Source organism: Trachemys scripta, chromosome 1, assembly GCF_013100865.1.
Source record: "Trachemys scripta elegans isolate TJP31775 chromosome 1, CAS_Tse_1.0, whole genome shotgun sequence".
In the NCBI taxonomy this organism is placed as follows: Eukaryota; Metazoa; Chordata; order Testudines; family Emydidae; genus Trachemys; species Trachemys scripta.
Genome location: NC_048298.1, coordinates 67,895,169 through 67,920,534, shown reverse-complemented (window position 1 = coordinate 67,920,534; position 25,366 = coordinate 67,895,169). Strand labels below are relative to the sequence as shown.

Sequence of the window (25,366 nt, the reverse complement as noted above, 5' to 3'; positions counted from 1 at the left end):
GGAAGTGTATAATTAAAAACCCGATTCAAATACCCCCCCCACACACACACACAGGTTCAAATGTGCGCGCATACTAACTTACTACTAAGTCTACTTAACTACATATAACCCCCTAAATAAAAAAAAAATCTATCTCTGTGTGCACAGTTTTTTATCTTGTTGTTGGTTTTTAGTTCAAGGTTCACCTTTTCCCAAATATCTCACTGGGTGCTGTCTAACACCGAAGTCAGTCTCTGAGTCTCAAGCACCCCTCGTGACTTCCTGAAGAGATGGTCTTGACTCCAGTGATGCTTGCTTACTGGGGTACACGTTAGACCAGACTCACTGGATCTGAAGGACCTTTGGTTCTCCTGTTCTGGATATCTGGGACAACATGAATCAATGATAGGAGATTACTATATCCAATGATCAGGAATATAAAGGAATGGATGCTCAAGAACATGCGATTAAACACGGACTGACGTGACCAGCCAGTTTTAAACTGACGGGATCCTCTCCTGCACATCAGTCTGTCCTGCCCAATCTCAGCCTCTCTACTTACTCTGTTTCTCTCAGTCCCAGTTTCTCTATGCTATTCTGGCTGCCCTCTCCCCTCACCCTGTTTCTCTCAGGTTACTCACAGACAGTTAACTAAACTAAGGGGGGAGGGATAGCTCAGTGGTTTGATCATTGGCCTGCAAATCGCAGGGCTATGAGTTCAGTCCTTGAGGGGGCCACTTAGGGATCTGGGGCAAAAGCAGCACTTGATCCTGCTAGTGGAGGCAGGGGGCTGGACTCAGTGATCTTGCATGGTCCCTTCCAGTTCTAGGAGATATCTCCATTAAAAAAACAAAAAAAACCTCTCCCTCAGGTTCTCCCCACCTGCCTCTATCCCTCAAATGTTCCCCCCTCTTCTCCTCCATCACTTCCCCTCCCCCTGAGGGGAGATGTCACCTCCTCCCACTTTCGCAGAGGGAGCGCCACCTGTTTTCCACAGAACAATGACAGTGCATTTATCCTATGTCCCCATACAAGGTTGAGTCCCTTAGTCTTATTTACATATGCTTTAATTGTAAGACACATAACTTCCAATATTTCTAAGATGACATCAGATGTAATCCACCATCCCTAGCTGCTTTTCTGTTGGGCGTTTATGCTGCCAGTGTCAAACTGTATAAGGTCTATGGTGCAATGCATCTTGGAGTGCACAGACTTGGAATTTCATGCAATTTATTAATTCAAAAATCAAATATCAAAATATCCTGGTTTAAACTAGTCTTTTTCCTAAACTTCCCACTGTTTCAGCTTCCCTGGCACTAGCAGTAGTGGGAGTACCAATGTAGATAAGAGACTGGTAGCCAGTTGTCTTTATCATCTTGTGTAGACCTGCTATGAGCATAATTGGCCTGCATGGTGGTAAAAGTGCTTGCGTCACTGGCCATCATAATGCTGGTGGATCTGAAGTGGGACTAAGAATAGCAGGAATTATTTTGGAGGAAAAGGCTACTGTTGACACAATGTTTTGAATGTGCAATCAATAGAGGGAATCTAAAACACATGCACTATGTACTAGTTGCTGAGAAAGTAATGGACTACATTCAAATGTATAATGCTAGTTTAAACTCTGATCTAGGCATGAGTTCTACTTGATAAATCAATCCCACTTTTGTTTTTGTTTCGTTTTTGATATTTCCCTCCTAAGGCTGAGTTGGTTATCCTACTCTCTCCCAGTGTTTCATTTGGTTTTGAGTAAGAACAAGGTCATGGGGGGAGGGGGATAGCTCAGTGGTTTGAGCATTGGCCTGCTAAACTCAGAGTTGAGAGTTCCATCTTTGAGGGGGCCATTTAGGGATCTGGGGCAAAAATCTGTCTGGGGATTGGTCCTGCTTTGAGCAGGGGGTTGAACTAGATGACCTCCTGAGGTCCCTTCCAACCCTGATATTCTATGATCTTTGTTTAGGGACAGATTCAGTCTTAAGGAAAGCCCTTCCTCTATATATTCTAGAGTCCCTGTAATGATCTGCAAGGCTCTTCTGCTTAAGAGAATTTAATCTTTGACCATTATGATCTTTTATTCATCTTTGCCTTTTTGAGGTATACATTTTTCCTTTTGACAGGGTAGCTGCATCTCTGAACAACTCTATTTCTGCATTGTTCAAACATAAATATAATTCTGGCCCCAAAATGTAGTTTAAATGATAATGAAAAGAAAACTTACTGATGGTGTGGGAATGGGAAGAAAGAAGAAAGTGTAATTTCCATGGAAGCAGATGTTTTGCTGCTTGTCTTTATTCTAAAAAAAAAAATATCTATTTTTAGGAACAGCAATGGGAGCAGATAATTCCAGATCAGAGAGAGTGACGAAAGGCTAACTGAAAAGTGAGATCTGAGGAGGAATTGGGAGTAGAGCGAGACTTCTTGGCATACAGGGAGAGGATGTTTGGGCACGGGGTGGTACAAGAAAAGACATCATTGCAAGTATGAAGGAGATAAAGTAAAAGTGGTTGGCCTAGAGGCCTTAGAGATGGAAAATAAGAGGTAATAACTTGCCATGCAGGTGGGGGCAGAACTTAAAGCCTTCAAGTTGAAGAGAGTTTGAGGTTTGATGTGGAAAGAAGTCAGTGATGAGATTTAAGGGAAAGGTGGCACAGTTGAAAGTGGTGTGAGACAGATGATTTTAGATTTGATATTTTGGGAGAAATGAAAAGGGTGATGAGGCACACAAGTCCAGTCTTGTGTGCCCCCTTGAATGTAGTGGATACTTTGAATTGTGTAAAGATTGAATGTAAGAGGTTTGGGACAGTAATGTGCAGTCTCTTACTGTAGATGAGTTATTTGTTTAAAAACTTCTAAGAGGGTAAAGGGGAGGCACGGCATATTTTTGATGTTCATGGCACTTTCTCTTAAATATTCACAAGAACCTGTTATACATTTGTGTGCTAGATGATGAATAACTTGCACACTAGGTAAAAGGTTTTTAAAATAAAACAAGAATGTTTTAGTTCTGACTAGAAAACTCTTAATCTGTTAATTATTTGTATTGTATATTTTTGTTGCTCTAAAGCAGAAAGCTATCTTAATGTTGCCTCTGTAGAACTGTGAACCAGTAATGTAGCTTAGGTTTTTCTTTGTCTAACAACTTCTTGGGTTGAATTTTCATATGTAGCTCTTACGGAAGCAATGCAGTATGGTAAAGTATCTCTAATCTTACCTCTCCCTCCCCCTCCCACTGTGCCCTTCTACATGAAATTGTTAGTATATTAGTCAAATTAAACAGTTCTACATACTTTGATTATATTTGTCAAACTTAAAGAACTTCAGAAAACCTTGTAACTGTTCTTCTTGGGCTATTGATGGGCTATACAGAGAATCTGAAAGTCTGGACACACTATCATAGGAGTGTGCAACCTAAATTATATCAAAATGTAATCTTATTGCTGACTGGAAGAGCTGTTTAGGACAGAAACATTTTGTTTTATGTACATAAAACCATTCTATGAAAAGAACAAAACTTTATCTGAAGCAAAGCTGTGTGCTGCATTTGCAACTGTGTTGTGTATGAAATGTAAGCTTTCTTTACCAATCTTCGATTTGTACAATAGGTGAAACTTACTGTTGTTTCACTTTCACGTCAGGGACGGTACTTGGTACTGATCTGAAGGCAGGGGACTGGATTCAATGACCTTTCAAGGTCCTGTCCAGTTCTATGAGATAGGTATATCTCCAGATAACTTTGTCATTTTAAAGTTTAGAATATTGAACTGTGGGTTCTTCGTTATTTGTATTCAAGTTGTATAATTAGCTCTTTGGACAGTTATTGGTCTACTATGAAAAAACAGTAACTTTTCCATAAAGATTACAGTTATGTTACTGTTTTAAAGCTATATTTTGCTCCCTTGCTAAAATCTATTAAATCAGCTAAGTTTGAAAATCAGTAAAAACAAGTCTTGAGCTTCTTACAAAATCTACCAAATTTAGGTCTTTCAAATGGGGGTTTCTGGCAGAGGTCACCACCGCAAAATAGATATTTTCAAAGTTGCAAAAGCTTTCTAACACTCTATATTTATTAAGGGCGGGGGGGAAGGTAGTGGTGGGGGACATGAAACTTAGTTTACCAAACTCACCTAAGCAAGATTTTTATCTATGATACCAAAATTTAGTTGCATGAAATGTGAAGTATTAAGTCTTGCAGCTCCAAAAAGAGGAAAATGCTAAAGATAACCAGGTTCCTGTGAATTCATCAGGGTACAACAGAAATCCTAACTTTTCATTTATAAAATCTGAGGTGAGCATCCTGCCTTCTCCCCTGCAGAGAAAGCTCAAAATAACAGGATTCTAGGGAGGGTTGTTACTGGGGAAAGGGCTCACAAGTGAGGCTGCTTGACAGGCCATGTTAGTGGCTGAGACAAGCAGGCAGTGATTGGAGAAGTGGTGGCGATCAGGACGAGATTGCAGTTATGGGGAAGAGGAGCTGTGGGCCAGAAGGGCAGGAGTTGCTGCCACTCCCCAAACAGCTGCAGTTTGGATGACTGTTGCTTTCTGGATTTGCAGATGGGCTGGAGGGTGAGCAGGAGTACTTTGGAGGAAAGTGGGTTTTTCCTAGAATATATAGAGGGACTGCCATGGGTAGACAAGTCTGTAGGAAGTTAGAGAGCCCCTAGCTTTTTTGCTCCCTAATCCTATGTCACTACTTTAAACTAAAGAAATTCACCAGGCAGACTTTAAGGTGGAGTTATATTGTGACCACACAAAGCTACAAAGTCATTGTGCTCTTCCTGAATGTGGGAGTTTAAATGTCTAAATTCTAATACTAGAAAACCAGGAAATTTAGAGATAAGGGCACCCTGTCCTCCAATATCTTTTACAAGGATGTTAGGCACAACTTTAAAAAGTTTTCAGTGTGTACTTGTTCTGTTACTATTAGAAAGTCATGGTCTGCTTTGCTGATACAAATAAAAGGGCTTACCCCAAGATTCCCTTGGAAAGAGCCCCTTGCAGGAGGTGCAGAGCCCCTTCTTGCCTTCCACAGGAGACCCTGGCACCAGGAATGGGACAGAGTGGCTAGAGCGTCAGCACTGAGATAAATTCCATTGTCACTCTTCAAGTCTTATCAGTCCAGCGTTTTTTGTGACTACTAAAGGTCAAATAATAGAAATGTTTTATAAACACTGATCTACATATGCTATTTAAATCGGTCTGAGAAACTAGTAAATGCAGTTTGGGATGATCACTTAGGTTCAGGTTCAGCTTTGGTGGTAAGATTTTGAGATATCTATGCACAGAAGGCTACAATTACAATACCATGAAATTTCAGAATTAAATATCTGAAATCATGAAATTTACAATTTTTAAAATTCCATGACTCTGAAATTGACCAAAATGGACTGTGAATTTGGTAGGGCTCTATTAATAAACAGTAGTTTGCAAAAATAGCCTTAATTTTTGACCTCTGACAGTGAGATGATCCTTTTTAAGATAAATCCTTTAACAATGTGGTTGTGGGGTAAAATTTTCAAAAGCAGCTAAATCCTACTGGAAGTCCAATGGGACTTAATAACCTGAGTGACTCAGGTGCTTTTGAAAATTTTACCCTTGGTCTTTATCTTTCTGTTATATACAGGCAACATAATTGTTTTTTCTTAGTGGACTATGGATATTAAATTTACATAGTTATGCATGCTTAAACATAGCAGTTTAGGTGAACAAACAGCAACTTAACGATGAGCTTAAAAAAGGGTCTTGTTTATAACAAGTGTATATATTAAACTTATTTTAATGTTTTTTTCTGAAGACTATTGCTCACTTATCTTAGAAAATTAATTATTTATTGGAAAATATTGAATACTCCCTCTAGATTCTGGAAAGGAAAATGCATGTTTCAGACAGTTTTATGGCATGTTTCTGAAGTATTTGAGTATTGGAGAATTTTGCTGGCTAAAAGTGAGCCCATGACTGTTTCTTGATATGAAACTTTCTGTGGTTTGATTTGTAGCAACACAGGACTCAGTCCTTCCTCCTTGCTCTGACAGATGACTACCAGTTGCTAGGGGTTCTTCTTTTGCTTTGCCAGTTTGGATTCCTGCCTCAGTCAGAGCAACATACAGGACAGAGGCTGTCTGATGCACCCGTGCATGTTAATACTCCATGACCTAGCTGGTAACAGGGTACTCTTGAACTTGTATCTCCAGCAGGGTGCCTCAGATACTGCTACATCTATGAAAGGGGTGCCTGTTTCCATCTTTATATAAATTATTAAATTATAAATAAATAAATTAATGGAGATATCCTATCTCCTAGAACTGGAAGGGACCTTGAAAGGTCATCGAGTCCAGCTCCCTGCCTTCACTAGCAGGACCAAGTACTGCTTTTGCCCCAGATCCCTAAGTGGCCCCCTCAAGGATTGAACTCACAACCCTGGGTTTAGCAGGCCAATGCTCAAACCACTGAGCTATCCTTCCCCCTATGGTGTAGCCATTCTATTTTCCCCATGGGATGTAGGGCAATTTTTTTTGGCTACTTTGTCCAGAAACCTAGTTGATATTTCCTGCAAAAGAATTTCGTCAAAGACATAATCTCTGGATCCCTAAGGGCTCAAGCTTCCCCTCTCTCCTGGTGTGTCTATTCCTGAATGTGGTGACCTTTTTCAGCTTTTCAAGTTGGAGATTTAGATTCTATATATACAAATTGAAATCCTCCTCCTCTGATTTATGTGGAGGGGTGGGACTGAAAATACATATGGGCAATCAAGTTTTCTGAAGTGGTTTTTAAGATATTAAAAACCATCATTGTACACCTTATTCATATGCAAACTTGCACTAGTTTGACTAATTTAAACATGCATTTTTAAACCAATTTTGGTAAACCTTTGCAAGTTTATATATAAATAATGTGTACAATGCTAGTTTTTAATATCTTAAAAAAACATTTGAACTAAAGTTTAATAAAGCCATTTTCCAACAGTTATAGTAGACTCTCTGTTGGTTTAGTTTGTTTTTCGCCTACAGAAAACGTCAACTTTTCATATGAAAGAAAAAGGGAAAAAAAAAAAAACCAGAACCCTCAAAACAAATCCGTTTTTAGCCCAAAACTCTAAACATACATAGTAAGAAGAGACTTTCGGTGGATCATGTTTAGTTGAAACCCCAGTTTTCTGGCTGAATAAGTTTTTGACTGAAAATTTCAAGCAGCCTTAATATCAACATACAAACTTGTACTAGTTTAAATAACTTGTTTTAACTGAAACATATTTGTATGAGGACAAGTCTTTAATAGATGAATTCATATGCAGACATGAAATATTTTTAAAACAAATGTTTGGTACTCAGACATTTGTGTTACCGGCTAGTATTTGAATTCAGGATCACTTACCCCTGCAACAGTTGGACATTACAGGTATCCTAAAGTAGTGTTTAGACTGACACTTTTCTGTATCGCTTTAGCAGATACCCAATCTTCTTTTGCAGGAAAAAATCCCTGACAGTAGGTCTTGACAAGCTTAAAATCTTTTCTTTCAGTTTTTAAAATGTCATTCTTAAGGTTACATGTGTATTCTGTCAATGATTTGTGATCGTTTAAAAGTATATATTTTTAAATTTAGTTTATAGTACATATTAAATAGTTCAGTTCTTTTTCCATCAAGAGATTGTATGTTTCTGCTATATATCCTGATCACTAATGCATCAAACCAGAAAGTAATTTTGCACAACAGGTAGTAGGTCTAATTTTAGGCTTACCCCTCTTTAAAATGAGTTTAAACTTGAAGGAACGCCTGTATAAAGACTTTCTTGTGTGTAATCATAGTTATGGTTGCTGTCTCTAGTGACAGCTTTTCTGCTTTTTGCTCCTTTTAAACTTGCATAGCCAAAACAGGGGTAGGAGAAGATTGGGTTCTGTTTCATCTTGTTGAGCACTTCTGTTGATACACCTGTGCAAATTCAGTGAAGGTAGTGGGACGTGCACAGGTGTTATAGGGGCCTAATTTGACCATTAAAAGCTTTTTCACTGGTGACCATGCGAGAGAGAACCAAGCTTGACTCTGAGTGTAGGTTGTTTGCAGAGATGGCAGTTCAAAAAATAATAAAAAATAAAATAAAATTAGCATGTTTAATATAGAAATCATGGAGAGAAAATAACATAGAATCCCTGGTGCTATTTTATTCACTTTTCCGAGTAAACACTGTCAATATAGGTAAAAGTCTATCCTGACATTTATCCCTTTAGGAGACTTAGTACTGCATATAACATATTTCAGTATGGACTCCAGATGATACCTGAAGGATTTTGTGAAGTAAACAGAGGTCTCTTGTATCCAGAATAGATCCTGAAAAGAGATTATCTTCAGTTAAGACTCTAGATTGCAGATATATACTTTTGTGTTAGGTATAGATGCACTGTAGAATATCTATAGTTCAGGCTGGTGCATGGGCAGTATGGAATCCAATCTCAGTATAAACACTGTGCTTATTGGTGAAGATCAGGAACAGAGTTGGACTTGTTTCATCCTATAGCATAGGAGCTCTTTGTATCAGTCCAAGGGCTAACCATACAGTGCTAAAATATTTATATAAAAGGCCTTAGTCATCTCAGGTGACAAGCTCCCCTGCTCTATGCTGTCTAATTCTGATGTTGTTACTTGGTTAAGACAGTACTTGAGAGGGAGTTAGTGGTGTAAGGATTGCTGCTGTGCTTTATCACTGTGTATTTCACCACTATGAGAGAGTACAGACCATTTGCAGGGGTTCTCGCAACAAATTTTTTGGTGGCCTCCGAGTGCGGCCACCAACTCTTGCTGGTAGCCGCACGGACACTTTCTCCTAAAATACTTGATTAACTTTAGGAAAAACCAATAAATAGCACATATACACATCCACATCATTGTAATTGATTCATGTAGGGTTTTTTTTGCAGACTCAATAATAAAAATATTACTGTGAGAAGTGATACTTGTATGTTTGTTAATCACTTTTCTCAGCAAGTCCCAGGAAAAATTAAGCCCTGGACGGGGGACAGGATGGGGTTGGAGGTGGAGGCAGTGGGGTCTGGGGCGATGGAGGGGTAGATTCAGGGCTAGGAAAGGCGGTGGGGTCCAGGAGTGATGGGGAGAGGGGCATGGATGCGGGGCCAAGAGAAAGGAGGGTGGGTGGTGAGCCCTGCAGCTGCGTGGATGGAGCAGGGCGTTGGCGCCCATGGCTGGGGATCAGTGCCCACGACCAGAGCCCAGAACTGGGTGCAGGAGCTGCACAGCTGGGGATGGGGCCAGTGCCTGCATTCAGAGCAGGAGCTGCATGGCCGGGGCAGGGAGTTGAAGCCCAGGGACAGTGCCCATCACCACGAGGCTGAAGCTAGCACCCGCTGCCACGTGCCTGGGGATCAGCGCACGCCCGGGGCCAGGGATCCGCGTGGGCCTGGGGCCAGTGCCTGCTGCCATGCACCCAGGGATCGGCGCCTACTGCCACATGGGTGGGACTATGAGTCAGCGGCCAGGATCAGCGGCCAGGACTGGGGATCGAAGAACGCAATTAGGGGTTGGTGCCTGGAGCCAGCAGCTGCTGCTGGGGTCCGTGCCCAAGGCCAGCTGGGGCCAGTGCCCAGGGCCTGGGGCCAGCACTGTGTGACCAGAGACGGGGATTGGAGCTTGCTGCTGCGTGGCCAGGGATTGGAGCCTGAACTGAAGCCCCATGGCCAAAATCCAGGGCTGTGTGGCCAGAGCTGGGGATCAGTGCCTGAAACCCTGCAGCCGGAGCCGGGTGTTGGCACCTGAAGCCCCATGGCTGAAGCCCTGGTCTGCGCAACCAAGCTCCCTAAAGCCTCTGGAGCCTGCCTCCCAACCACCCCAGGACTGAAGCCAGAGCCTCATTGCCCTCCCACGCCGGTAGAGAACTCCCTGTATTCCTGCAGCATTGTACCCCGCCTGTCTCCAGGGGCCGTGCAGGACTGCGCATCCAGGAGGAACAGAGAAGGAAATGGGAGGAGCAGAACCTTTGTCTTCCCCACCATCAGGGCTCAGGAAGCTGTCGTGGCTGCATAGAAACCCCCTGGTTGCCGTATTTGAGAAACGCTGATTGATTAGGAAGCTTAAATTGCAGAACCCTCTCATTCCTGTATGCTTGTTCATTAATACTTTGTTTCCCATCTCTCCCAACTCCTGCTTTTGCTTTAAAGCTCTTACTATGAACTGGCTGATGTAGCAGAGTGGTGCAGATCAGGAAAGGCTTGGTGTTCTGACTCATTATCACACTGAATTAATTCTTACACGGTTGTTCTATTACTGCATGCCTCTCTGCTGTTTTGTTGCTCTTGGAACTTTCTCAAATCTAAAAACAGTAAGGTAATATAATCCCATTTGCGATAACATGTATTATGTTCCCATTTTAAGTATGCTATCTTACTGTATTATGCAGTTAAAGAGAAACCAACTTGATATGTCCAGTTTTTTTAAACATGAGTTTGATACTACTTTAGTCCCCAAGTTTCCTTTAACTTCTGGGGGTTTTGCAATCACATTCCCCTATTTAAAAACATGTTCTTTCTCTCACCTGATACTCTGTGAAAGATCCAGGCAAACAGAGTGAAACTAACTAGCTGACTAAACAGGAGAAACTGAAATGGACTATACAGAATGTGCTTCCAAATGCGCCCAGTAAACAAACTGAAAAACTTGAAGTTTTCTTTTTTTACTGATCTTGTTACAATAGTAACAACATTTTCAGACTGAACTGAGTATTAACCTCTCCAGGGCAGCCAAGTGGCACAGGAACCCCCATCGCTAAATAGGGATATGGCTATGTTCTCCACGAGGCAAGAGACTCCTTCTGATACACCTCACAGAGTTGGGAGCCTCGGGGGGTGACATGGTCTCATGTTTGCTGACATGGAGGCAAACCTGACACCTTTTTTAAAATATGGCTAGGGTTTGCCTCTCAGTGCACCCTGGGTAGGGTTTTGGTTGGGCTTTCCAAAGCACTGGATTTTATACTTACTTTTTTTTTTTTTAAATAAAAAAAAAAAGTCAGATGTGCAACAGTCCTGTTTAATTCACACACACACACACACACACACACACACAGCTAAAATTGAAAAGATAAACTATAGCTTAGCAGAGGAGCGATTGGGGATATTTTTTCCCCAGTAGTGGGCATGTCACAATGCTTGTTTTATCCTTTGATCCCAACATTTATGTCTCTTTTTTAAAATGGTAAGCGCTTGGGGGCAGGGATGGATCATATCTTGTATCTGTACAGCCCCCAGCCCAAGTGGTCCTGATCCTGACTGGAGCTTTGGATACTAATGGAATATAAATGATTAATAATACAAGTCAAATTACCTCCCATCCCCAAAAAGATGAGGTGGGGTGGGCTGGGCTGTTACTTTATAAGTACTCCATCCTCCTGCAATGATTACAACTATATATAGTTCAGTGGAGACTTAGGTGAGGGGAATTTGTGATACAGCTTACAGTTCTTTGGAGATGCACGAACACAATGCTTCTTGTTTAACTCTTCAGTTTCCATTGTTTGTCTTATTTCCTAGACAGGAAAAATATGTTGTGTGATGGGTAGCTGTACTTAATGAACTAAAACACTGAGGCTTCTAAAATAATAATTTTGCATAAATGCTTATGCTTGGCTGCATCATACTAGTGGATGCTGCACATTTAATGCGCTTTTAGGAATGTTTCTGTTGTACATGTACAATTTGAGAGAAACAATTTTTTCTTTTAGATGGATTGTCCTAGAATCCTAACTCTTTCATAGGACATTGTGGTTTTCTGAAACTGATTTAATTACAGATCTTGAGACATGTTCTGTTGTAATGAGTTTTGTGAACACTAAATTTCTGAACATCTTTCAGAAGACCTACTTTTGTCTGTCTAAAAAGGGATATTAGCTGCTCACTAACTGTATCTAAGCTAATAATGGCTTCCTATAAGCAAATTTGTCAGTTTTGTTGCTTCAATGTTTTGTTTCTGAACTGTTAAGTCCTTTTGAAGTCTTCCCTTAATATTGATGTGCATGTTGTATTTTAGTGATAAACTAACTCTGTTTTCATTGTGCTTCCTCTTTCCTTTTGCTCCTGTTGCTGACGTCTCTGCACGTTTTGCTTCTTCCTGGCCTGGACTTTTTTTGTTCGCTGTTCTTCGTTCTCCAATTGCATTGCACACGCAGAATCATGGTGAGATCAAAGACTCTCATGGATCATCAAGTAAGTGACTGACCTCGTCTATCGGATGTTTGGGCATATTAGTCACGGTCACCATCTTCTTGTGTGAGCACATGGGCCAGTGGACATAACACTAGGGTTTCATGTGTGTCATGACCTAATTGAAGAACTGAGATAACAAGGACAACAACTGTTAAAGAAATACTTTATTCTGCTTGTTGGTCTTGTCCGTAAGGTGTTTGTTAAATTTAAAACCAACCATAATTCATAGGACGTATTGTTCTTCTTCAGTCATGGCTAGAAAAATATGAATCCTTTTAACACTCCACTTGGAGTTCTGAAGTTAAAATGGAAATATTTATCACTTTAAAAGAAAGGACTGTCTTTTCACTCTGTTTGTTTATACAGTGCCTAACACAGCTAGGCTCTAATCGGAGTTGGGGCCTCCAAGTGCTACTGTAATATAAACACTAAATAGGACACACAAAATAGTGGTTTAACAGGTAGAAGCAACTTGTTTTATTTGGAACTTAGGGCAGTGTTTGCTTTCAGTACCTTGTTGTCCAATTAGTTTTAATAAAAAGCCCTCTCACATACTGAAGTGTGACTAAAAAGAGGTATCCCAACATGCAAGGGAGACTAGTTTGGATGCATTTTTACTAAAATACCATTTAATAAAAGGCAATGACCTATGGGAATGCTACTATTAGAAACTTTTCAAATCCGTTTGGGGTTTTGTATATTGCTTTTTTCTTGGAAAAAGTGAAATGAAGTAAGTTATCTACTGCTGAAAATGATTTACAAATACTTTTTATGTTCAGTCACATGCAGATGGGTAGATCAGTTTGAATTTAGTTTAAGGTGTTAAATGTACTTTCTTTTTTTGGTGGTGTCGCCTTTCTGTCCCTCACAGAATTTTCTTCTTAGTTCTTGTAGCAGCACCAGCTCACCATTCTGGTCATGGGCTAACTGCTGCCCCAGTTTCTCTTCACTCAGTCTGTCTCTCCCAATTTTGTAGCCTGGTTTAGTTGCTGTGGTGATTTGGCCCTCCGGCTAAATCACTAACGAAAAAGTTCATTCTTTCCAGGGTATCCAAGTCAAAATAAACACAAACCAAAATCTTCAGCCAGTCTCAAGCTAGGCCTGTCCCTCCTTCCTAAAGGTCAGTCTTCTCAACTGATCTTTTCCTGGGCTTTTTTGAGTCTTGCCTTGCTGTCTACCAACAGCAACTCCCAGGGCTTTCTACCAGGATTCACCATTCTCTGTCTTGAGTCTCTCCCCTGGCTTCTGCTTTCTCTCCATCCCACAATGCCTGCTTGTCATAGGACTTTGCTTATTTTGCCCAGGGGTGGGGGGATGCAAGCTAAGTATGACACAGATGGGTTCGACCCATATGATTCATAGATTCCAAGGGCAGGAAAGGCCATTGTGATCATCTGGTCTGATCTCCTGTGACACACTTTGCCAAAATACATTCTAGAGCACATCTTTTAGAAAAACATCCTATCTTGATTTAAAAACTGTCAGAGAATCCACCACAACTCTTGGTAAATAAGAGGGCTGAAACTGGCAATGAAAATTCCCAGCAAAGCTTCCACATGACAGACGGGAGACCTTGAGACTGTTGAATTTGTCTCCTCTAAAGTTTCTGTTTTGAAAAAATATCTTTTGAGCATGAGGTCAGAAGTTTAGATTTTGAAATCTCATGTGAAGTTTCATTGAATGTGCATTGTGAAGAGATTTGGCCAGTTGTGTCAAATCCTTTAACTCGAAGTTGAAAAGAGATGTTTATGTTGCGGATGGGGGTTCGGTTTTCTCTTTTTTGCTTTCAGTGAGAAAAGGTGTTTCATTTCTAAGGGTACGTCTATACTTACCTCTGGGTTCGGCGGTAAGCAATCAATCTTCTGGGATCGATTTATCGCGTCTTGTCTAGATGCGATAAATTGATCCCGGAAGTGCTCGCCGTCGACGCCGGTACTGCTGCTCCGCAAGAGGAGTATGCGGAGTCGATGGGGGAGCCTGCCTGCCGCGTGTGGACCCGCGGTAAGTACTTTGTAGTTCGAACTAAGGTACTTCGACTTCAGCTACGTGAATAACGTAGCTGAAGTTGCGTATCTTAGTTAGAACTGGGGGGTTAGTGTGGACCAGCCCTAAGACTAACTGCCTCAAGGTGTCTGTGGGCCATGTTTTATCATGGCTCTTTGTTGCAAGATGACAGCTCTTCAGTTACATTGCCTTGAAAGGCCTCCACTCCAGAGACCTCTTGTAGAAAAATGGAAGTTGCTAAACGAGAGAATGGAACAGTAATTACTTTAGCTCAAATACTGTGGAGCGCCAGTGCAAATTTCTTGAATCAGTATACTTTTCCAAGCACTAGTCCAGTTTCAGTGAACACTGAGGGAAAATGAGAGGATTGGGAGCTTGCATATAGTTCATACAGCAAATTCAATACTGAAGATGAGACAAGTCTCAAATAAGGGAAATCAGACTCTGAGGCTAGAGTCTGATTATTATAAAGGACTGTTTGGTGGCGCTAAGTACTGGAGGCTTAATCTTTAAAGGACATGTTCTAAGAAGACACACACACTTATATTGCTGCTGATTAATGCATTAGGCACTTAAGTAAATTTAAAAAAAATACTTCAGTTAGGACTCTTGCATTTGAATCTCTGCCCATTGTAAGAACAGTGCTGTTACTTATTGAGAGATGCAATGAAACTGGCAGATAGCTTTTTTTTTTTTTTTTTTTTTAAATAAATTCAAATTACTGATGTCTTAACACTTGTTCTCTGATTCTATTACATCTCTAATTTTCATTTCCCATCTCATGAGCTACAGACAGTGGTACAAGAGATCTCTTAAAGGCTTTGATTGCATGAGAATTTTATGTATTTTAAATTACAGACTCTGCTTAATATAGGCTGGAACTGGAATGTTGGTTAAATGTGAAGGTTTGGGATTCTGATATATTAGTGTTTACAGGAGTGAAGCCTTTTATATATTGAAGCATTATAAACTCCTGTGATGTGATTTCTATTGAATAGCATAGTATCTGGTATTTCTCTTAAATCCCTAGTTCTTGGAGTCGTCTTCACTTTTTTAATGAAAACTGAGATTCTCATGTAAAGTAAGTTTCTAGCCCTCATAGCTGCAAAGAAGAGCTTGAAAATGTCGAATCCTAAACCCTTAAATACCAGAAGGAAAATAAAAATAACTTAAAATGTAATTTTTTTTTAAATCTCATCCTAAAAATCTTGTTTTTAAGCCAATCTCATAACTTTCCTTGGGCAGGCTGTCATGCTTTTTTTGAGTGCTCAAGGTTGACCATGCTGGAATAGGATTTTATTGGAATCCATTGTGGTATTGAGTTTCCAATGCATTATATTAAAGATCTCTTATTATATTTTCAATAAGGAAACAAGTGAAAAAGTAACTTGCCATTTCAGATACTTAAAATAGCTTCCACTGCAGAATCTGTGCAAATTTGACATAAAGACCCTTAATTTGTAATTTTTCATTTCAATTCTTCATTTCATATCTTCTGTTATTGATTTGCTATGAACTAGCATCCCAACAGCTGAGCAGAAGCAAGTGTGAGGAAATGGAAAAAGGTAAATAAAAATGTTCTTAAAACAGAGTTGTTGGCCTAGCCTAGTGGTCTTACTGGTGTTGGAATGTTCCCTCATATGGGGATCAGAGCTTAAGACCAGAACTTTGTCTCTTAATCCACATTATATCAGTAACTGATTTTTGTTTCCTTTCCTAGCACTCTTATTCCTTTTTAAACTCAATGTTTTCTTTGGTTCTAAACATCTTAATGGCCTGTTTTGGGCATTTTTCCATTTACTTACCTTAGTAAATAGCTTTTGAAAATATTCATTTTGATTGTTTTTAAATTCTTGCTGTTTCCATTTAAAGTGAACTAGGCTGTTTCTTAAGTGTTTCCAAAAGAGCTTTTTACCAATTAAGATTCAAAGGATGCTGGGTACTGCCCCTCACAGACATATAGGGCATAATTTTACAGAGATGGTCAAGCACTTGATGCTCCCATTGAATTCAGTTGGAATTGTGGATATACAGCACTTCTGAAAGTCAAGGCCTTAATAAAAGCTACAGTAACTCCTCACTTAATGTTGTAGTTATGCTCCTGAAAAACGCGACTTTTTAAGTGAAACTATGTTAAGTGAATCCAATTTCTCCATAAGAATTAATGTAAATGAGGGGATTAGGTTCCAGGGAATTTTTTTACTTACACTTACACTTACACACACACACACACACACACACTATAAGTTTTAAACAAACAATTTAATACTGGTACACAGTGATGATGATTGTGAAGATTGGTTGAGGTAGAGGAGTCAGAGGGTGGGATATTTTCCAGGGAATGCCTGACTGCTAAATGATGAACTAGCAATTGGCTGAGACCTCAGGGGTTAACTCTCATAGTCTACAAGGCAGCAGGAATGGAGGGAGGGGAGAGAGCATCGCAGACAGACTCTCACTGTGTGTGTGTGTGTGTGTGTGTGTGTGTGTGTGTGTGTGTGAGAGAGAGAGATGCGCATTTCTCCTTTAAGTACACTGCCTTGTTAATTAGATCAGCTTGCTGAGACCACAGCTGCTGTTGCCAGCAAGCTCCCTCTGTCCTGAACCCAGTTGTGTGTCTCCCCTGCTCTATGGAAGATGGGGTAAACGGGGTGCGGGGGGAGGGGGACACCCTGACATTAGCCCCCCTCTTTCTCCCCTTCCCCTTGCACAGCAAGCAGGAGTCTCGGGGGGGGGGGGGCAGCTCCAAGGCAGAGGGCAGGAGCAGCACATAGCAATGGGGGGAGGGACAGCTGCAAATGCTAGCCTGCTGGGCAGCTGCTGCACAGGGAACTTAAGAAGCGTGGAGCTGATAGGGGGGCTGCCAGACCACCCTGGTTCCAAGCCCCCACCAGCTAGCTGCAACGGGCTGCTCTTCCTGCAAGCACTGGACAAAGCAGGTGGCTGCCAAACGACGTTAGACAGGAGCATTGCACAACTTTAAACGAGCATGTTCCCTAAGTGATCAGCAACATAACAACGAAACAACGTTAACCGGGATGACTTTAAGTGAAGAGTTACTGTACTTGTTAAAATAAGAAGCTGAGGCTCCCTTCGATCTTGCATAGAGTAAATGGCTCCACGCTGTCATCTGGCCTGCTTACCAGGCACATGCCAAAAGGAGAGCCCATAGCAATTAGGGGGAAGGTTTGGGGGTTTTCTGGAATAGACAAGACAGATGATTCCTAGCTTGTGCTTGCTGTATTACCTGCAATACAGGCAGAAGTGCACCTGTACTGAAAACTTTCCATTCACCTTCTTACTGTTCTGTAACACTATGCTGACAAATACCATTGGAGTTTAACAACTTCGAACTCCTTTCTCTTCTGCTGATAGCTTTCAGCTTTCCAGATTAACTTTTTTTTTTTTTTTTTTTGAAGCGCCCACTCAATTGAAGAGGCTAATGTTAAAGCTTCATAAGTGCAAATACAGTTAAAAGACAAAGTCCTTGACTTGAAGCACTTATAGTGTGTGTGCTTAAGTTAGTTTATATCACATAGCAGTTCAAAAGGAATGGTTTGCAAATATTGTTAGCGTGTGTGTGCCATCACTGTTTCAGTATCTTGACTAGGTGAACTTTGCAGTGGCACTACAACACTCTGTGTGTTGGGTACATAGCAAACTTTAAGCTTTCAAGAGGGTGGGTGGTGGTAAACTTTTCCTTAAAACGTGACTGTTTTTACTAAAGAAAGTACTAAATTCATTGATATTTTGTGTATTAATGAGTCATGCACTATGAGGGATTAGCATTCTGAGTTACTTGTGACAACTAACCAAGAGTATTCCTCATTATGTCTTAAATAAAAAGTGAAAAGCAGCAACTACTACATCGATTTTTAAAAAAGTTAGGAAAAGTTAAAAATATAATACTGGTAATATAAGTGCCCCAAAAGAGGTTCTTGGTTCAGGTAAACTTACTTTGGCAATACTTTGCGGAGTGTTACCTTGATATTATATATAAATAACCAATTAATACTAAAAACCTGAGTGTCTGTCCTCCTTTAGAGTACATGTGATTTTGATGTGTATACTGGACTCCAATTGGAGGCAATTTGGACATTACAATGTCAAAATTGGAGAACTCGAAATGATTTTGCTTCCAGTACGAGAACCAGCAGAGGGCATTATAGTTCTATACATGGTGACTCTCTTCAAATTGTCAGGTACTCCACTGCATGTAATAGCAGAAATGAAATTGCAGCTCCATTGCAACAGTATGAAGGAAGAGATGGTGAAAGACGTAAAAGGCTTTTTTGGCTGAATCAAATGGCAGGAGAGGGGAATTATCTTTCAAAATTCTAGATTTTAATTGCTTATTTGTTATATACTTCAAAGTTGCTGTTTTAAAACAGATTAAAACTATTTTAAAGAACGGTGTCATAATTTTTTCTTAGGACTGTTCATAATCTACCGAAGCTCTAAAGTGAAATTTTGTTTCCTTTATAGATCTTCTGCACCTTTGCATTTTGCTTCTATGCTTGCTTATAGGGTGACTCTGGAGTACTGGCTTGCCAGCACTAATATGTTTTGATCTCTTGAAAAAGCGTTTGATTTTAACCCTACTCTTTCCTCCTTCACCAGTCAGGAGGGAGAGGAAGTGCTACTTTTTCACCCAACTTTCCTGATCAGCAGGTCACATAAGTGTTTGTCGTTTGTCCAGTATAGAGCTATAAAGTGGGGACTACTACTGTCCTTTTACTCTTTATGCTGTTTTCACTGGTCATTGCCACCTTTGTGGGGAAAATATAACTTAGTGATGATAATAATAATGAAACAAGCCATCAGGCATCCTTGGAATGTCGTGTCTGGAAAATTAAACTCCTAACCTGACGTGGTTTAAAAGTACAGTTCAGAGGCCCAGTCTGAAGAGACATGAAAATCTTAAGGCATGGTGAAGTCTGCAGCCAAGGGGCTCATATCTTCTTATTTTTGCAGCCTGCCATGTGGTGACTTGTTGAATTAGGCATCCTTTGTAATGTCCCAGTTTTCATTTTGGTGTTTTATTTTCCCCCCTCCTTGTTTCATTTGTCATGACTACTCATGCCAATAACACCCACAGTGTGCCAGCCATTGTACTATTACAGAAGAAGGGAACAGTCCCTACCCTGAACAGCTTATAGCTGAATACAAGTAAAGTGGTTGGTGATTACTGGCCACTTATTACTACAGGATTTACTCTCTAAAGCTTTTTTTAAAAAGATGTTCAATTTCCCCCTCACCCCTGCCATTGTTTGCAAACTTCATGGAGGAAATTTCTATTTTTATTCACTTCTGCTTTTTAATCTCTCTCCTTTTGCTTCTCTGCCCATTCCATCACCAGAGGGCTAAATGCTTGTTATGGTAACGTGCATCCATTGATAGCTTTTAGGAACAAACACATGGTCTTGCAACTGGCGAGCTGTAGCCATGGCCTGTGCCAAACTAAGGATTCCCGAAGACTGGATCCAGAAGGGAAGCTGGATTTCAAGTGGTTCCCCCTCTTCCCCCTCCCCCACTCCACTTTACCTACAGGAGAGTGTTTTTGCAATGGGTTAGCATAGTGGATTCCAGGCGACATAGCTTTCCCAATTCCCAATGCTCTTTTCCTCTGCTGTATACTTCACTCTCCCAGACCATTGTCTCTTCCTAACCAAATTGCTGGTTGGGAAATTCCTTAGCCTGTTCAAGAGGAAAGCACACGTGTAGGTTAGAAAATGAAGGTCCCAAGGATTTAATCTGAAGGGCAGATTTTTAATAATTAAAGATTATTTAATTGCTGTCATTTATTTCTTTGTCATGCATAGATTTCTATAGTTGCGTGACCATCCTTTTTATGTTCCAGCTGTGGTAACAAACAGTGATGAATCACACCTTCTGACTCCAGGAAAGATGAGCCAGCGCCAGGGGAAAGAAGCACATCTCACTCCAACCAAAGATCTACTCCAGCCGACGCTCAGTCCAGGAACTGTCCACAGCCATGGTAAGAGACCTTTACTTCTATTACTGAAGGGTTTAAAATATTCCAAACTTGGTGGTTGTTACCTATTCCAACTCAAGCATCAAACATTAGTTCAGTTCTTGACAAAATATTGCTTTTAAAACTGAGGTTTCAGAAAAAGGAAACTTGTCTAAGTACCCTCTGGTGTAAAAGCTTCCAATATAATTAACTTAAATTTATTCTGTTAGCCAAAGCATATTGTATGGAATTCTTCATACCACTAAAATAAAAGTTGTTAATTGCACAACAGAAGAGGATTAAAGCATAGCTCATGGCTCTGTTTTACATAAAGTACACATTATGACTTGTGGAGAAATATTCCGTATTGTGACCGTGAATAAAGGTGACGTCATATAATCTTGTAACGGCTATTTATGTCACATCTAAGCATTTTATGCAAGACTGTTTATACAATACATTTGTAAAAGTACTTCAAGAAAATATAACTTGATGCAGAGAGGTAAATTCATCATCAATTACACTGAATTGCATGGCAGAATGTAGGACTGTTCTTGAAAAATCTAGTATATGGATGTGGTTATATGGATGTGGTTATTTTTATTTGTGTGGTAAGATATTTACACTTGTTACTTAATACACAATGGGATGTCCTATGCCAGTTCAAATGATGTATTAATCTTATTTTCCAGCGGATGGAAACATGAAACATCCCAAGCATTTCAACTAAACCACACTGTTTTTAGGTAAAATATAAAATCAATCTATTAACTACAGAAAGATAGATGATAAGTGGTAGACATAAGAGTTCAGAGCTAGTTACCAAAGAAAATAAAAGATAAGCGCACAATCTAAATCTTAACCTTATTACACTAGGCAGTATTTTGATTAAGCAGTTTTCTCATACCCCTGGATGTTAAAATTCTTAATACACAGGCCTGTCTTAAGCATGGACCAGTCTTCTCAGTTGAAGTTTTTGTCTTCTCCGTGTTCTTGTTGCTTCCGGCGTAGGTGGGGGAGAAGAAAGGTGAAGGCATGCTGCCACTGTTCCCTATTTTATATCCTTAGTCCATTTGCCTAGAAGACACTTGCCCAGACATGTCCTGGCAGATTTTGCTGAGTCACTGGGTTGGGCAGTCCCCCTGGAGTGGTCTTGTGCAACTGTGTCATGGGATCAAGCAGTTCCCATTGTGTGGTGCTTGCGCAACTGTCATTGAATTGTAAATCCCTTGATTACAGTTCCCCTTCTAATTGATGGTCATTGAACACCCTCCTGGGTGGGGGTCCTTTCTGTGCCACTAGCAAATTTACAACATATTTTAGTAACAACCATACAGCAAAATCTCATAACATACACACTAACAATATACATATTTGGATGGATCAATGGGGTTCAGCAGATCATGACCTTTCATATGATACCTTACATGGCATGCTGTATATGAAATATCACAACCACATATGAATGATGAATATGGAGTTACTGGGTGCCATTTTGAGGTATAGTATGTTACACATACCTGCCCACAGACAGGTTTCAGGCAATGAACGCCATTATATCTCACATCATGAACCTCCCACATGTACCGCTCAAGACATGCCTGTCTCTTCTGGGCCACATAGCTCTGTTACCCCTTTCCACTAGACTTCATCTTTACTGCCTCCAGATGTGGCTCCATTCCGTTTACTCACCAAGCCATCGCTCTTTGGATCTCAGGCTGAAGATTCTGGTACTGTTGTCCCTACTACAGTGGATCGCACCCCCTCCCCACCACACCCTACTCCCCTGGTCATGTACTGCTGGGGGTTCCCTTTCTTCCCTCCTTTCAAAGCAAAATTATCATCACCGATGCTTCCCTAATAGGCTAGGGAGCCCATATGGACAACCACACAGAACAAGGCACGTGGACCCCTCTCAAGTCCAGGATGCACATCAACATCCTGGAACTTGGAGCAGTGCAAAGGGCGTGCAAACCATTTCTCCCACTCTTTCAATTTCATCATGTCAGCCAATACCACCACCAGTTTTCTATATCAATAAACAAGAGGGAGCGAGAACCCCCGCTCTCTGCACAGAAGTGGTCAAGCTATGGAACAGGTGCATCTCACATCAAATTGCCCTATCTGCAACTTACCTCTGGGAACACAGAATGTGCTCACGGACTTGCTTAGTAGACACTTTGCAAGTGACCACGAATGGGAGCTTCACAATATGGTGCTATGTAATATCTTCAAACAATGGAGAGTCCCTGCCACAGACATATTCACTTTTCAGACCAACAACAAATGCACCACGTACTGCTCCAGAGAAGGCATAGTCTGTCACTCCCCAGGTGATGCTCTCCTACTCTTGTGGTCCGACCAATTCAGCTACGCATTTCTTCCACTGCCACTCCTACCTCAACTTCTCCTCAAAATCCAATGAGACAGGGTGACGGTCATCCTCAGGGCCCCTTTTCAGCCCAAACAGATCTGGTTCCAATTACCTCCGCATGTCCTCTTGTCCCGATTCCCATCTTGAACTTTCCTGATCTCCTCACCCAACTTGGTGGCACCCAATCCACATCCGCTCCATCTCAGGAAGTGGTAATTCGATAGGCATCTACTCTAGAATGAGCACGCTCTTCTGCTGTACAAGACATTCTCTCTAGCAGCAGGAAGGACTCCATTAGACAATGCTACCTGGCTAAGTGGAGGTGCTTTTTTCCTCTTGGGCCCAACTTAAAGGAGTTCCACAAGAAGAGGTAGAAATCCCCTGATTCTGGACTACATTCTATCCCTGAAGTCATTGGATCTCACCTCAGCACGTTGACTGACCACTTGAATGCAATTAGCACATTCTGTCCACCAGTGTAGCGGGCTTATTTCTTTTTACACACCCTAGATTTTGGAAGGGCCTACTCAGAACCTTCCCTCTTCACCAAATGGTTGCATCTCAATGGGACTTGAATTTGGTATTCTCAGTTTGAATGACACCCCTCCCTCCCCCTCCGCCATCACTGGCAATCTCCTCCTTGTCCCTCCTTCCCATGAAAGTTGCCTTCCTGGTAGCTATCACTGCAGTGAGGAGAGTCGGTGAACTCTGTGCTATGATGGTGGACCTGCCATTCACAGTATTCCACAAGGAGAAAATCTCATGTCTACACCCTAAATTTCTACCAAGGTGATAACTCAGGTTAACTAAGCTATTCACTTACAGGTTTTCTTTCCAAAACCACATGCCTCCACACAAGAATGTTGGCTCCATTCCCTCAATGTCAAGCATGTGCTGACCTTCTACCTGCAGAGAACGAAACGTATCAAAGTCCTGTCGACTATTCATTGCAATAGCTGAGAGACTCTGAGTACAGGCCAGCTCCACCCAGAGACTCTCCAGGTGGATTTCTGACTGCATCAAACTCTGCTACCAGCTGTTGGACCTACCTCCCTCTGCAGGGATACAGACTCACTCCCTCAGAGGGCAAGCTACCATCTTGGCTTCTCTCCAGGGCATCTCTCTCATAGACATAAGTAAAGCAGCCACGTGGAATTTGGTGCACATCTTCATGACCCTTTATGCCCTGGTGCGAGACTTGGCAGTGGATGCTTCATTTGCTTCAGCTGGTAACGAAAGATAGGAAGGCATAGTTGCTCAGTGCCTACTTTGCTTCAGTCTTCTCACAAAAAAGAACATGTGACCAGATGACTAGCAAAGTTACCATAGACGACAAAGGGGAAAAGATGCAGATCAGGATAAGTAAAGAAGGTGCAAGATCTTCTCACCAATTTGAATGAATTCAAATCAGTGGGGCCAGGTGCTATTCACCTGAGGGTACTGGAGGCATTAGCTGAAGAAATCTCAGAACCACTAGTAGTAATATTTACAAACTCATGGATGACAGGAGAGGTGTCGGAAGACTGGAGAAGGGCTAACATAGTGCCCATCTTTAAAAAGGGGAGAAAGGAGGAGCCTGACTTCGATACCTGGGAAGCTACTAGAGCAATGTATAAAACATTGTTTGTGAATACTTGGAGGATGAAGGGGTAATCACTAGCAGCCAGCATGGATTTACCAAGAACAAATCATGCCAAATCAGTTTGATTTCCTTCTTTGACAGAGTAACTGATTTGGTGGATGGGGGAATGCGGTGGACACAATATACCTGGACTTCAGCAAGGCTTTTGACACAGTCCCACATGACATTCTGATAAGCTGAAGAAATGCAGGCTTGACAGAACTACCATTAAGTGGATCCATAATTCATTAAATAACTATAAATAAAGAGTAACTATTAATGGAATGATGTTGGATTGGAGGGAGGTCTCAAGTGGGGTTCCACAGTAATCTGTTCTGGGTCAGGTGTTGTTTAACATCTTTATTAATGACCTAGATGTAGGAATAGAGAGAATACTGATCAAATTTGCAGATGACACAAAGCTAATGGGGGTTGCCAGTACTTTGGAGGATAGAGCTAAAATTCAGAGGGCTCTTGATAAATTGGAGAACTGAGCTATAGACAAATGTTGGGTTAGATGATCCTTGCAGTCCCTTTTAGCCCTATGATTCTATTTTGCACGGTAGTCCTTTGCACGACCCTTCCATCATCATCCTCGCACCCTCCACCAACTTCAGTACTGCTTGTCAATCTCCATAAGTGGAATACAATAGGGACCATCACTTGAAGAAGAAAAGGAGGTTACTTACCTGTAATTGGAGATTCTTCAAGCTGTATGGTCCCTATCTGTATTCCATTTCCCACCCTCTTTGCCTTCTGCTGTGGATCTCTCAGATTTGTGGTGAAGAACGAACCATGCGTGGACCAGCGGATACTGCTTTCAAATTCTCTGACTCTGGGCATGTGATGTGCATGTGTAACCCTCTGGAATACAGATAGAGACCACACTTGTCAAAAAATCTCCAGTTGCTGGTAAGTAACCTTCTCCTTTGAAACACTAACTGAAGGTGTCAGGGAATCACCCCAGTTTCTGTATAATAGGCCTGTGATTTACAGTTGTGTGGAGCAAATAAAATATGCATTGTATGTGTTCAAGGTGGAAGTCATCAGTATGTGAGACTCATTTATTTCTTCCTCTCTCCTAAAACCCGAAATGCCGTGAAGCAAATAGCACAATTTTTGAATCAAGTGATGCAAATTTAAGTAATTCCCTTCCAGGGAAGGATGACTATGGTACTTCAGTATATTAAATGTAGCTCAGGAGCCTTCTGTA

General features: G+C 41.1%; 1 protein-coding gene and 1 long non-coding RNA gene across 2 annotated transcripts in view; one reads left to right on the top strand and one right to left on the bottom strand.

Moving 5' to 3' along the window:
• The window catches only part of OSBPL8 (oxysterol binding protein like 8), a 180,380-nt gene that overhangs the window by 66,471 nt on the left and 88,543 nt on the right, over nucleotides 1–25,366 (top strand). Inside the window, exons 4-6 of the mRNA XM_034762429.1 lie at nucleotides 12,144–12,180; nucleotides 15,705–15,749; nucleotides 20,045–20,182. Of these exons, the coding sequence (XP_034618320.1) occupies nucleotides 12,144–12,180; nucleotides 15,705–15,749; nucleotides 20,045–20,182 (220 nt within the window). The remainder of the gene's footprint in view (nucleotides 1–12,143; nucleotides 12,181–15,704; nucleotides 15,750–20,044; nucleotides 20,183–25,366) is intronic.
• On the bottom strand, nucleotides 144–5,092 carry LOC117878021. The gene is made up of 3 exons (XR_004645874.1): nucleotides 4,946–5,092; nucleotides 2,198–2,272; nucleotides 144–363 (listed from the first exon to the last, which is right to left on the bottom strand). It is a non-coding gene; the product is annotated as an uncharacterized LOC117878021 (long non-coding RNA).